The sequence below is a fragment of the Siniperca chuatsi genome, linkage group LG16 (assembly GCF_020085105.1).
Source record: "Siniperca chuatsi isolate FFG_IHB_CAS linkage group LG16, ASM2008510v1, whole genome shotgun sequence".
Classification (NCBI taxonomy): Eukaryota; Metazoa; Chordata; class Actinopteri; order Centrarchiformes; family Sinipercidae; genus Siniperca; species Siniperca chuatsi.
The window spans coordinates 28,372,042-28,385,234 of NC_058057.1; the positions used below are offsets into that span (position 1 = coordinate 28,372,042).

The 13,193-nt window shown below is 45.0% G+C and overlaps 1 protein-coding gene across 2 annotated transcripts in view; it reads right to left on the minus strand.

Annotated features, from left to right (window-relative positions):
* kif26aa (kinesin family member 26Aa) overlaps positions 1 to 13,193 on the minus strand; it is a 70,348-nt gene that overhangs the window by 35,025 nt on the left and 22,130 nt on the right. For both annotated transcript variants that reach the window (XM_044168124.1, XM_044168123.1), the window contains exon 3: positions 8,422 to 8,546. In XM_044168124.1, coding sequence (XP_044024059.1) covers positions 8,422 to 8,546 — 125 coding nt within the window. The remainder of the gene's footprint in view (positions 1 to 8,421; positions 8,547 to 13,193) is intronic.

A 13,193-nucleotide genomic window follows, 5' to 3' on the forward strand; every position in this document is an offset into this window, starting at 1 on the left:
TCATATTATAATTTGTAATTTTATGGGACAAAATGTTATATAACTAGAAAGATAAAGTCATTACTTTACAGCAGTATGATACTATAAGAAGAGAGTCATAATGTGACGTCTGTGTGCTGCATTTCTCACTTTAGTGTTAACCAAGCTAGCCACTGCGCTAGCTGCCTGATGCTAATGTGTTGCTAACACAGCAGTTCGGCTGTTCATTTACTGTGTAATTAACTGTCGTGCGCTTTTACTCACTTTTACTCTTGTGGACTATTTGTGTGTTTGCTAAAGTAACGGCAGAGCTGATAGGTCACATCGTGGACGCTGACACTCTGATTGGACAGAAGGTGAGTTCTGTAAATGTTTGAAATAATAATAAATAAGTGAAAGTTCACATTAAACACATTCAGAGACTGACGGAGGCAGAGGCCAGCAGACCGGAGGGGGGACGCAGGCTGGACTGGGATTAAAAGCTCCACACTGAGTTGCGGTTTGATAGAATATTAATCACATTGTCCACATGGTCTGAACGTACAAATTAAAGGACAGTCAGCAGCTCCACCTCTGCACCATCGGGCTTCATCCTTCTGCTGATAATCCTGCAACACAACCGACTGTCTGCACGTCTAAACTTAGACTCTCTGTCCTCCGCCTTCGGCTGCTGCCGGCTGACAGAGACGGGCAGAGAGCGATCGGCGACGCTGCACGGATTAGAGGTTTGTGGGACTTTTTAACGCTAATTTGTAACGAAGGAGGTTTAAAGAACAGGTGTCATTCTTCAAACTGAACTCCGTTCACCTCCATCGGACTGAGGTGGAGGCAGAATATCTGAAAACACACGAACCTAGACTGCCTGACTGGACTAACAACGCTTTCAGATGGACGTTTTCCGAAGTGGCTGCCTTCAGCAGGTTGTTTGAGCTGTGTGGAATCTGCAGAGATCAGTAAGAAACAGAAAGGGAGCTTTGAATTCCAGACAGTGAAACAATAAAAACTCAAAATGACAAAGACGCACAAATCACACACACAGTGTGTAGAGTCAGTACTCCAAATACTTGTTGTCAGTATTGCTGCACAGGGGTTCACATTATTTCTTACACTTCTTGCAACATTTTTGTATTTAAACAAAAGAAAGACAAACGATCAAACAGGGACTTTTTTTATTTGTTGTAATTGTTGTCTCTGATGATTCGTCTCGTCCTGGTGCCAAGACCTCCAACAAATACCGATTTGTTTCTTCGCCTTCATATTCTGCACCATGTGCACATTTTTCTTTAAAAAAAAGAAGATATAGAAATATATTGCAAAAACTGTTTAAAGACCTGTGTGTTTCATGTCCTTTATGGGCTACAGTTCTTTCTGTAGGACGTGTGTTTTCTCTGCACATATTAAGCTGGTGTTGGTTATGTTGTCTCGTGATGTCCTCTCTGATTTGTCTCTTCAGCCTGTTCGCCTGACAAACGCTGCATCGTTACATTGACGACCGCTTTTCCTTCTGCTGTAAAAACATTAAAGTCTCCTTTCACGCAGTCCAACAGAGCAGAGAATGAGACGGATGTTCCTGTTTCTGCTGGAGGAGCTCTGCTGGGAATCGAACCCTCGACCCCGAGAGCACCGTGTTAATACATCAGCGCAGTGAGCGGAGGTCAGCCGGCGCCCGGGACAGCTGAGGACTAATGTGACCCACATCCAGAAAAAGCCTCCGAGAGTCGAGCGTCCTGCGCAGACAGAAACCCGGATGTTTTATTTCAGCAGCGGCTCTGAACAGAAGACGTCTGTCCGGAGCGCTTCTGGTTTCCAGCCTCGGACCCTGAACGGCTCAAATTAAACTGATTTGCATGTCATTGTCAGAATGTTTAATCCTCTTCGAAGCGACGTTTAACATTATACACGATGTAATACTAAAACCAGACAGCTGGGAGCGTCTGAAAGCAGTTTGCAGTGTTTGCAGAGTAATGCTATAAAAATGAAGTTTATTGTTATCATCGTTACCAGCAGCTCTGGGCCAGAGGCTCAAACTGGAGCTACAGGGTTCTGCTTCCTGTCATGATCCGGCTCTGCTGCTCCCCCCTCCCCCGGTGTTTGTCCCCTGTTGGCTTCTGCCTGTGTCGGTGTGTGTGATCTGGTCTAGGCGTGGCCTTCATTCCCTCTTCTACACACCTGCAACCAACTACCAATCAAGCCTTGCCGCCAGGCCTCCTGCACAGCTGCGATCCATCCAGTCACCCAGCCCCGGCACTCCTCTCCGGATCGTCAGTCCACCTAAGTGGTGCAGACACACGGCCAAGTCTTCGTCCTGGCGTTTCCTCGTGTCTTTGACTCACCTGTGTACCGTCTGCCTGCCAAACCAGACAACGCCGCTGTGAGAGGTCAGTCCACGCTCTGCTGTCTGTGTGCGAAATAAACTTTGAGTCCTCGTCCGAGTCCTCGTCCTCGTCCTGAGCTTTCTTAAATCTTCTACTCGCTGCTGCAGCGTCACAGCCAGAGAGTTCAGCCGAACCGAACTTTCAAATCCAAACAGACACATACGAGCTAATTTTCTTCCATACAGTCCCAGTCAAACCCTGTGAGGGTATGTTGCAGAGCAAATACTGTTTATGGTAATCACACTAATATCTAAGCTTTGCTAAATCATTTCCTAAAATTAATGATTTGTGCCTTTAAATTATAATGAATTCTCCTAAATTGCTAACATGAGCAGTACTTGATGAACTTCTTTTGGGTAGTATGTGTTACTGTAAACTGTTGAGTCAGACTCGTCTGTCTCGTCATCGTGTTCAACAGCACAAACGTGAGGTGTGTCCACGTCAAACCGGATTCAGTGCAGCGAGGAGACGGAGGGACGACAGAGCTGAACACTGTCCATCTGTGGGACAGATTTAATGATCCAAGTCACAAATGACTAAATTAAGGAACAACATTCTTTGAAACCAGAGGGATTCTCTGCTTTACCGTCCTGTAACTTCTCAAAGTCAGCCGCAGTTCTGACTTGTTTTTCACTGACATCAGACCCTGCAAAGTTAATAAGCCTCCTTGCTGTTCGAAGCCATTTCCAGGTCATATTTTGGTGCATTGCTGCAGCTGTGGAGAACACTGAGACGCAGGAAACCACAGACGGGGATACAGGGAATCTGTTTGGTCTCACAGATTCAGGAGAGAAGCTCTTCAGTCCAGGAAGTCGATACAAAAACTCGGGCCGAAAGCCAGAAATCCACTTTGGGGAACTCAACCCTCCTCAGTGGGAAGCTGGATTTAATGTTCAGAAATCTTCAGAGTCTTGTTTTAATCACCGGAGCAACAACGAGCTCAAAATGCCGCTTAATAAAAACGCTACCATCCAAACAGCCGAGCCAATCACAGCAAAGTACGGCAACAATGACACAAAACAGGAAGAATCTCTGGCGAAGGTGAAACGCCAACAACTGCCTGTGCTGCCTCATTAAATGAACCTTTGCACCAGAACCCACGCAGCCCTCAGTCTGATCTGACAGGCTCCTGTAACACCTGTCAGACTCACATTGCTTCACATGCTGCTGTGTTTCACCTGGTTCTCACATCTTCACCAGCTGATTAACACACAGCGTCTCTGAACTCTGACACAACACCACCTCCAGACCTCCACGGCGAGGTCTCACTCCATCCTCCGACCTCTTCTTCTCCTTCTGTTTCCTCCTTCGTGTCCCTGGTTTTGATGGAGCCTGACGCTGGATGTGGGCTGAGCTCGGCTGAGTCTCTGTTTCATGTGCAAAGACATTCAACTTTAATGTTTTCATGGTCTCAGACAGAGCGCTCTCCGTCTCTGCATCAGGAGGCCTCCACCCTCCTCTCCGTCCTCTGTGCTCTCTGTAGCATGAACAGCATGCAGCAGCTAATGCATACCTTATCAGGTGGAGGGGGTCTGACTGACTGCCACCGTGGGGGGTTGTCACCGATAATTACAACCGAAGCCCAGCAGCTTCCACTCAGAGACGTGGTGAGACTTCCGACAAACCTCCCGGACCAGCCGACACCATCCAACACCCCAGTAACCTCTGAACCCCCGACGAGCTGACAGCTGTTTTCACGTTGCTTCATTTTAAATTAATTTTAGTGCCTGCTGTGCAGTCGGAGGGCGAGCGGATGTTTTGACGCAGGGATCCGTCAGGAGCTGGTGCTGAAGAGATCGACCCCCCAGTCAGGCTCCATGTCTGGGCTGGATGGGGGGGGGGCATACATTTTAAAAGAGTACTACACTATTTATCATTTCACTTCTTACAATGCAACTCGAGTGCTGACAGTTGAGTGGGAGATTGGCAGTGGTACATTTACAAGTACATTTACTCAAACACTGTACTTGAGTCTTGCCATTTTCTGCTACTTTATATATGTGTGTATATATATTTACTATATATACTCACATGACCCCTCTGCTTGCATCACTGCACCGGCTACCTGTATCTTTTTTAGAACTTACCTACAAAGCCGTACTTAATCTAACACCCTCATACAGCCACTGCCTCTCATTGTATGTCCCAACGAGAACTCTCAGATCGTCCACCGCCTTTCTTTCAGACGTTCCCAAAGCGTCCCACAAAAAATGTGGTGAGGCTGCTTTCTGTTTTTCTAAACTGTGGACCTCCCTCCCCTGACATCAGGACAGCAAACTCTGTTGGGATTTTTAAAATAAATTAAAGACCCACCTTTTAACTTGGCTTTAATTTGGTTTGACACTGCTGGTATCATTTATCAAACTGTCATTTATTTTCTTTCTTTGCCTTTGTTGATTATTATTGATACGTCTTGTGAAGCACTTTGGCCTGCATCTTTGCATGAGACATGCGATACAAATAAAGTTATTATTATTGTTAGTGTCAATTACACCCCAAAGCTATGGAGCATCACTACCTGTTATCAGGGAAGCAGCTCGCTAAATATTTGTTAAAAAGCCAGCTGAAAACTTGTCTCTTCATTCAGCCTTTAGTTAGCTGCGACGTTCCTGATACCAGCCGCAGAGAGAGCATTATAAACTGTTACTGTTGCATGTTTTCAGAGGGGGTTGTGGGATTTCTCAAACAGATGGAGTGAAAACGTCACTGGCGGCCGTACTGTAATAACCCCCAGGCGTCTGGTCGCGTTTTCATATTTCTCTGTTAATGCGGTCGGCCCCTGTTGAAGCTCCAACTGTCGACTTCTTACTGTTTGTTGGCAGAACGCCTGAAATCTCGTGTTTCTGTCTGGCTTCTTTCCATATTCAACAGTTTCAGATTTATCTTTTTACTTTTACATTCTTCATTTCCCCTACAGTACGTCAGTGGATTATAATGTTTCTGTCTTATTTGAAAGAAGCATCCTGCTGCTTTATATTCCTGCTGATAATTGTTTAGATTGATTTAGTTTATGTTGATCAGTGTTATCATGGCGTGAAAATGCTGAGACTGTTCCAGGCTGCATGAGTCAGCGGGACATTTGTAGTAAAATCTTCATTTTGTCAGATCGGCCGTCCTGCAGCCTGTCGAGGTTCAGCGGAACAACAGACGATGAACAAAAGAGACTAATCCCGTTTGACTAAGTTTAAGCAGCAGTGCGATCGTCCTAATTTCAGCTACAGGAGCCTGGAAGGGTCACGTCAGCAGGTGATGGAGCAAAAGGAAGGTCAAGTATCTGCTGTGTCCACCTCCATCTTAACAAAGTCCTGTTTGTGCAAACAAACCCACAGAAGCATCTTCTGAATCGTCACGACCGCTAGTGTTTCCAGTTATTGTTCCCCTGCTTCTCTCTGTGTGTCTCTCTCTGAGGTCACTGCTGCACGCTGTGACCTCACACTGCTGCACGCTGAGACCTCACACTGCTGCACGCTGTGACCTCACACTGCACGCTGAGACCTCACACTGCTGCTGCACGCTGTGACCTCACACTGCACGCTGTGACCTCACACTGCTGCATGCTGTGACCTCACGCTGCTGCACGCTGTGACCTCACGCTGCTGCACGCTGTGACCTCACACTGCTGCACGCTGTGACCTCACACTGCTGCACGCCGTGACCTCACGCTGCACACTGTGACCTCACGCTGCACACTGTGACCTCACACTGCACGCTGAGACCTCACGCTGAGACCTCACACTGCTGCACGCTGTGACCTCACACTGCTGCACGCCGTGACCTCACACTGCTGCACGCCGTGACCTCACGCTGCACACTGTGACCTCACGCTGCACACTGTGACCTCATGCTGCTGCCCGCTGTGACCTCATGCTGCTGCCCGCTGTGACCTCACACTGCACGCTGTGACCTCACACTGCTGCTGCCCGCTGTGACCTCACACTGCCCGCTGTGACCTCATGCTGCTGCCCGCTGTGACCTCATGCTGCTGCCCGCTGTGACCTCACGCTGCACACTGTGACCTCACGCTGCACACTGTGACCTCACGCTGCTGCTGCACGCTGTGACCTCACACTGCCCGCTGTGACCTCATGCTGCTGCCCGCTGTGACCTCATGCTGCTGCCCGCTGTGACCTCACACTGCACGCTGTGACCTCACACTGCTGCTGCCCGCTGTGACCTCACACTGCCCGCTGTGACCTCACGCTGCTGCACAACACAATCATATAGACTAAAAACAGGCTAAATCAGGATGCATTCATGGAGGAAGTCTACTGTGAATCAAAGTGTGTGTGTGTGTGTGTGCTCTGCATGGAGCTGCAGGCTAATCGAACCTTCAAAGATCTTCAGATAAAAGCAGAGTGACTCTCTGCTGGCTCCCCTCCGCCCTCACCATCCTCTGACAGATGCATGCTGGGAAGTCTTTGAAGTGCATGCTGGGTAATACAGACCCTGAGACTCGTCTGAAGGGCTCAGCCGAGCTCAGGTGTTTGAACAGGACGGAGCTGCTGGAGTCGAAAAAACACTTTACTGATAAAGGTGTCATTTACTGAAACTCTGCTGCTTTATGTCAGAGATGAATTTATACACTGTGCTTAGTTCATATGCAGGTATTTAAAGCTACTGCAGCGCCATGTGCCACCCGCAGGTGCTCTGTCGCTTGTCTCACCTGTTCAGACCCTCCTCTGGTCTGTATACAGACTGCTGGTGTTGTTGCACCTGTTGGGGCGGGACAACTTACACCTTTATGATTCTTAAAAGCAGAATTCAGACGGGATTTATATCTCTGTGCCCCCCCACCCCCCCAGATAAACACTGATGATTCGACTCATCAGTCGAGAAGCCTCCGAGTCGAATCACTGCACTTTTTTATTATTGTTTTTTTGCTGTGTCATTGTACAGAGAGCCGCGCAGGAAGACAATATGGCGGTCTGTGAACTTTACAAACTGTGATGGAAACAGAGCGACTGGTTTCTGCTCTCAGCTGAACTTCTGTCAGCGTAGTTCTGAGCGTCTCGGTTCAGCGAGCTCTAAGACCATAAAATGTCCGACAGGCTGTTTCATTTGACCTGCGTGCTGCTTTCATTCTGTCTCACAGCTGAACAGAAATCTTTTGTGGATCATTTGTTTATCAGACTGACAACACGCTGCCTCAGTTCAGCCTGTGACACCATCACTTATTCAGCACCGATAAACCGTCGTCACACTCAAACCCTCCTGAACCCCGAAGACTCGCTGCTCGGCTGATCTCTGACAGCTCCGACTGCTCCAACCGGATAAAAATAGTAAATCTGCCAGTTAGATTCAGTACAGAGGGAAGAGTCTCCATTTTACTTTTCGTTGTTCTCACAACCAAATCTGGATCAGGAAGGATGGGATGAAATTATATGAAACATCTTATTGATCATCAATATTAATTCATCAGTTTCAGCCTGTTTCACTGCAGGAAATGTTCTCTTTTTAAAGGTTTTTGCTGAAAGTAGAAACAAGTGTTCTCACAGTAAAAGAACCTTTTATATAAACTTTCAACCTTTTAAAACAAACGTTTCCCCTTAAAAAACTCTAAAGTAGAAAAGGAATATGATGCTTGAAATATTCAAATAACAGGAGTGGAAATATTCTTAATGTCTGCTGCATCACTTTAGACACATTTCCCCTGAAATGCAGCCTGACAGGTTTGGGATCTTTAGAAACTTTAATTTAAAATAAAGATGACAGTTACGATGTTTCTGTGAGCCAGCTCTACTCCAGGGAAGAAGACCATGAGACGCTGTTGAAAGTTCTCGACCTTTTTAAGGTGTGGATATATTTTGAAATGTACTAAATACCTTTATAAGTTCGCCGTCATTCGTACTTTTTCCACTTCCAGTATGTTTTATGTCTTTCATTTGTTTATTTTACTGTTTTACTTGTTTCCTGCTGGGTTTTGTTTAACGGTGGTGCAGATTTGTTTTCATTTTGTTTTTCCTTTGTAAAGCAGTGGTTTTGAAAGGTGCTATAAAAGTGGAGTTTATTATTATTTTTAGGATAAAAGACCTTGGTTAAAGGATTCAGGAGTGTTGCGTTCACTGACCTGATGAAGAAGGCGGCTGCAGCAGACGGCGGTTGGCTGGTTTGGGTGGCGATGCTGTGAGCTGCTGGTTTGACGTCCTGACTCGAAGTCTTCGTGGTCACATAAACCACATCTGAAGTCAAACCCTGACAGACGAGACACGGGAGTTTAAGTCTATGGAAGCCTAAACGGGACTATATTCAAATGATAACTTGAAAATGAAAACGTAATTCCACAGCAGCGTTATAATTTTCCACATGTGTATTTTTTATTTGAGTAAAAATGAAAATGTAATAATACAATTTTCATTTTCACATACTCGTATGGGCGTTCTATGATCATATTAAAATGAAAATGGAAAAGCTGTTTGACATTTAATGGTCAGTGTCGTACCCCGCTGTACAGTTCATTCAGATTTGAAAATGAAAATGCAACAAAAACAATGTAACTTGATTTTCCATTTCTGTGAGCAACATTTAAGTCGAAATGAAATTGAAAATGCAATTTTCTAACAATTTGAAAATGAAAACTGCATTTGAAATTTTGAACGTCCTCTAAGGGACGAGGCCGGACAGATCCCAGAGGAGAAGCTGCAGCAGGAAAACATGGCCGCCCCTGCTGGTAACTCGTTAGCTTGACGCTCCATTAGCTGCAGGAGGAGGAAGCTCTGGATGAGGAGGTCATTAACTAATTAGTTCTGGTCATTAGCCTGCTCGCTGGCATCCAAACGTCCCTTTCTGCTCAATCACAATATGGCTGCTTAGTCAAGAACTGAAGGCTTTTTTCCGGCTCACTGTAGCTAATGGCTAATCCTGCTGGGCAATGCTAATGACCAGAGAGCAGAGAGGGTGTGCTGTTCTGCTGGGCTGTTTTAAAGTCTGAATTTTATTAACGGACAGTGAATTTCTAACACCTACAGGATTATATCTTATAAGCTGTTGTGTTTTTATGTTAAGTTTCATTCTAAAAAATGAGGCTATCAGTTTTAGAGCATTGCAACGTCAATCCACATAAATATGAAAACAAGTGTACGACTGTATTCGTGACCTATCAGGTTATAAATCACATGATTTCGGAGGTTGTTGCTGCGTCTGTCCTCGTTCTGTCAGGACAAGCTGTTTCCAAGCCTCCCTCTTCTGTTTCTCTGTTTTTTCAGTTCATCTCTGGGCTGAGATCCGCAGCCTGGTTACGGTGGATTACCGTGGTAACAGGAAGCGGTAAACGGGGAGTCCATTATTCAGCTGTTTGACTGGGACACGCTCTGCCAGCTAACAGGATTACACAGAGAGCTGCCGGCAGGACGAGTCGACCGCCAGGACAAAACCAGCAACATGGAACATGGACACATTTGGTTTGGTTCATGCTGTTGGTTTTACTTTAGGGAGGGAAATTGTTTGTTTTGGTTTAGTTAGTTTAGTTTGGTTGGTTACTTTGCTTTAGCGTGAAAAATGTTTGTGACAGCAGCAATAAACAGCTGCTTTGTTTGGTTGAGTTACTAGTTATAGTGGTTGTTCTTGGAGTTTAGTTTAGTTTAGCTTGGTTAATGTTTCTGGTCAGGTTTAGTTTATAGTTTATATGTCTGGTATGGGGCATTTAGTCTGATTTCATTTAGCTTAATTTGGTTGAAACTGTTGGTTTTAGTTTAGTTTTAGTTGGATTGGTTCACATCGTTCTGTTTGGTGTAGTTTATCCTGTTTTGGTTTAGTTTAGATGATTTTGGTTTAGTTTGGTTGATTTGTTTTCATTCATTTTAGTTTACTGTGGTTAATGCTGGCCGGTTTGGGAGGTTGTGAATCAGCTCTTTAGGATCTTGCCAAACTGCAGGTTGTGTCATCTCCCTCTTGGCTGCTGGCAGAATAATCAGCTTAGTGCCACCTGTTCCTGGTCCTGGTTCAGTTTCTGGTCTCTGCAGATACATTTCATCTCTGAGCTGAAAACCTCCAGGTCATCTAAAGCTTCTCCAAAGGAAGAAATGACTCAAACACACAATAAGGATCACAGCATCTAAAATTACATATTCACCATTTGGAAAGACTACTCGTGGAAAATGACTGAAAACTATAAATATGTATGTAACTGTCTACATACACTATATACATGTATATACAGAGAGGAGCTCACTTTCAGTTTGACCTCCAAATAAAATGGTTTAGATCATCTGGATAAACCTGTCAGATTGTCTGATTCACTTTTCTGTTTTCTGTTTACACCAGTAACATATCTTGTAGTTGTATTACTACTATAGCCTGACTGATACAAGGTTTTTGAGGCAGATAACGATATTGATATTTGATATTTCACTACTCTCTGGTGGAAAGCTATAGAATGGTGTCACTGTTTCAAAACAAATCTTTGGCATTTCTGTACTTTCATTTCTGGTAATTTATTGGCCAACATACGCTGATACAATATATTTACAATGAGCTAATATCGACCGATATATTGGTCTGGCTCTAATTACTATACACACACAAAAAAAAAACAGCTTCAAAAAACATCCAAAATTAAAAACAGCAAAGTCAGGAGTCAGTCAGTGTCACTTCCATAGTTAAAGCTACAGGAGTAAATCTTTATAATGTAAATCTTCCGGTAGCAACTGGAGCTGCTTCATCCTGACAGAAAAGACTGTGCAGCGCTTTATTTTCTAGGTTCCCCGGCTCCCGGCGGACAGTCCGGGCCTGGTGGAGGTTTGTATCAGAACAATCTCTGTCATGTGTTTGTTGTGAAGCAGAAACTCTGAAACCTTCACCGGCTCACACGCAGGTTTCTATTTCGGTTCTCGAGAGTCGGAGCGCTGTGGAGGATCAGAGGCGAATGAAGTGGTTGTGGTTTCTCTTCGCATGCAGACGGGGAATAATGAGGTGGATAATGAAGACGTGGCTTCCTGCAGCGGTTGGAGGGTTTACCAGCCGTGAGAGAGCTGCTGCCGTCATCCCACATTAACAGCTGCTCCACCAAAACCACATGTCTGCAGAGCTGCGACTCACAGGAAGCAAGAAAATAATCTTATTTTCTCTCAGAGTCTGAGTTCACCTGGAACTACTGAATTCTGGGAAATGGTTAGTTAGTTGAGCCTAAGTTACAACGAGGTCCAGATCATTTGTAACTTGGGGCTAAATAATGGTGCTGACTGGACTGCAGGGGGCGCTGTAACAGTCCCCCGAAATCTACGTTTCAGACTTTATCATCACTTGTAGAAATGTGAATACTGCTACAGATACTAAATATATTTACACATTTTACATTTTCTGCCTCTAGAATCCATAAAGCCATCTTGGAAAAATCTGAATTTACACAAAATTCTTCTTTTACAACATGAAGGATTCATCCAAAATCCTGTTAAAGGAATAGTTTTGGTAAATCCTCAGAGTTAGATGTTCAGATTGATACCACTCTCAGCTAGCAGCTGGTTAGCTTTGCTTAGCATAAAGACTGGAAACAGGGGGGAAACAGCTAGCCTGGCTATAGCCAAAGGTAACAAAATCCATCTACCAGCTCAATGATTAACATGTTAGATCTGGTTGTTTTCAGTTACATGTCACATGTTTCACTTCTAAGTTGCACACAGATCCCAACTTCTAAATCTGAAGAACCCAACTCTGTCCTAACACTAAGTATTTTTAACCAAAATGATTTGACTGGCAGAGTTTTTATAGTCAGTGCATATCCTGAAGGAAATACTGCCTGCAAGTCAGACTTCAGGGTAAAAGTGTTTTTGCTAGTGTTTACTCTTTAAACAAATCTGCCAAGTTACATGTTTGATATATAGCGATATAAAGAAACTTATTATTTAAACTTCTGTTGATGTGTTACTAAAAAAAACTATATTATCCACAATGCTTTGCAGTGAACTCAGTAGCTTCAGTTACAGCTAGTTCAGCTGTGAAATCCACAAAAGAAGAATGAGGAACATATTCTCTCATGTGTTTTATAATTTGCCCTAACAAACCATGTACACGTCTGCCTGTTAGCACTCAGTGGGGTTTTTGAGGTTGACGGTCCATTTATAATGATGTCACGGCAGTCGGTGTGTAAGGACGGGTCGGTGGTGTCAGAAACACGGCCGAGGTGATGAATCCATACTGAGCTTTATGAATTATGTAACACACTGCTGGAGGTCATGATGGTCATTTGGGATTCTCAGAGCAACAACAGAAGACAGATCGTCTGCATCTCTGAAGCACGAAATAAATAAATAACCAGGACTCTGAGTCCCAGCAGCTCTTCCTGCATCCTTCCGTCTGAACATAAAGTCCTTCCTGAGTTCTCAGTAACGACTAAGTAGCTTCTAACTAGTGACTTACTAAATCAGGTTGCACTATTAAAACTAAACAAATGTCTCAGCTAGTAAAGACTTTAGTCATGTGTAAATCTGTTGCTAGGAAACATCCATAGTGCTGTCCAATCAGGAGCTGTCAGCTATCTAGCTCAGGAACTGAGGACGGCTACAGGTCAGACTCAGCCAATTGCTGCAACACAGGAACAGGAGACTTCTGCGGTTCAGGAACAGCGGCTTGCTGCGATCCAGCAGAGAAAGGAGGTGGTTGAGGCGGTCCAACCGGGACAGGTGTCGGCTGAACCATAGACTGGGGACCAGGCAGGACTGATGATGGCTCTGTTACACTGAACAGCTGGGTCTTTGTGGAACTGGGCGGCGGTTAGGATGAAGAGCTGGGCAGCGGAGAGGCATGACATCGGCGGGACCCACGCTTCCTTCTGGGGGACTTCCCAGAGTGGGACTTCCCAGAGGGTGGCTTCAGGACTGGATCAGGCTGAGGTGCAGGCTGGAAGTT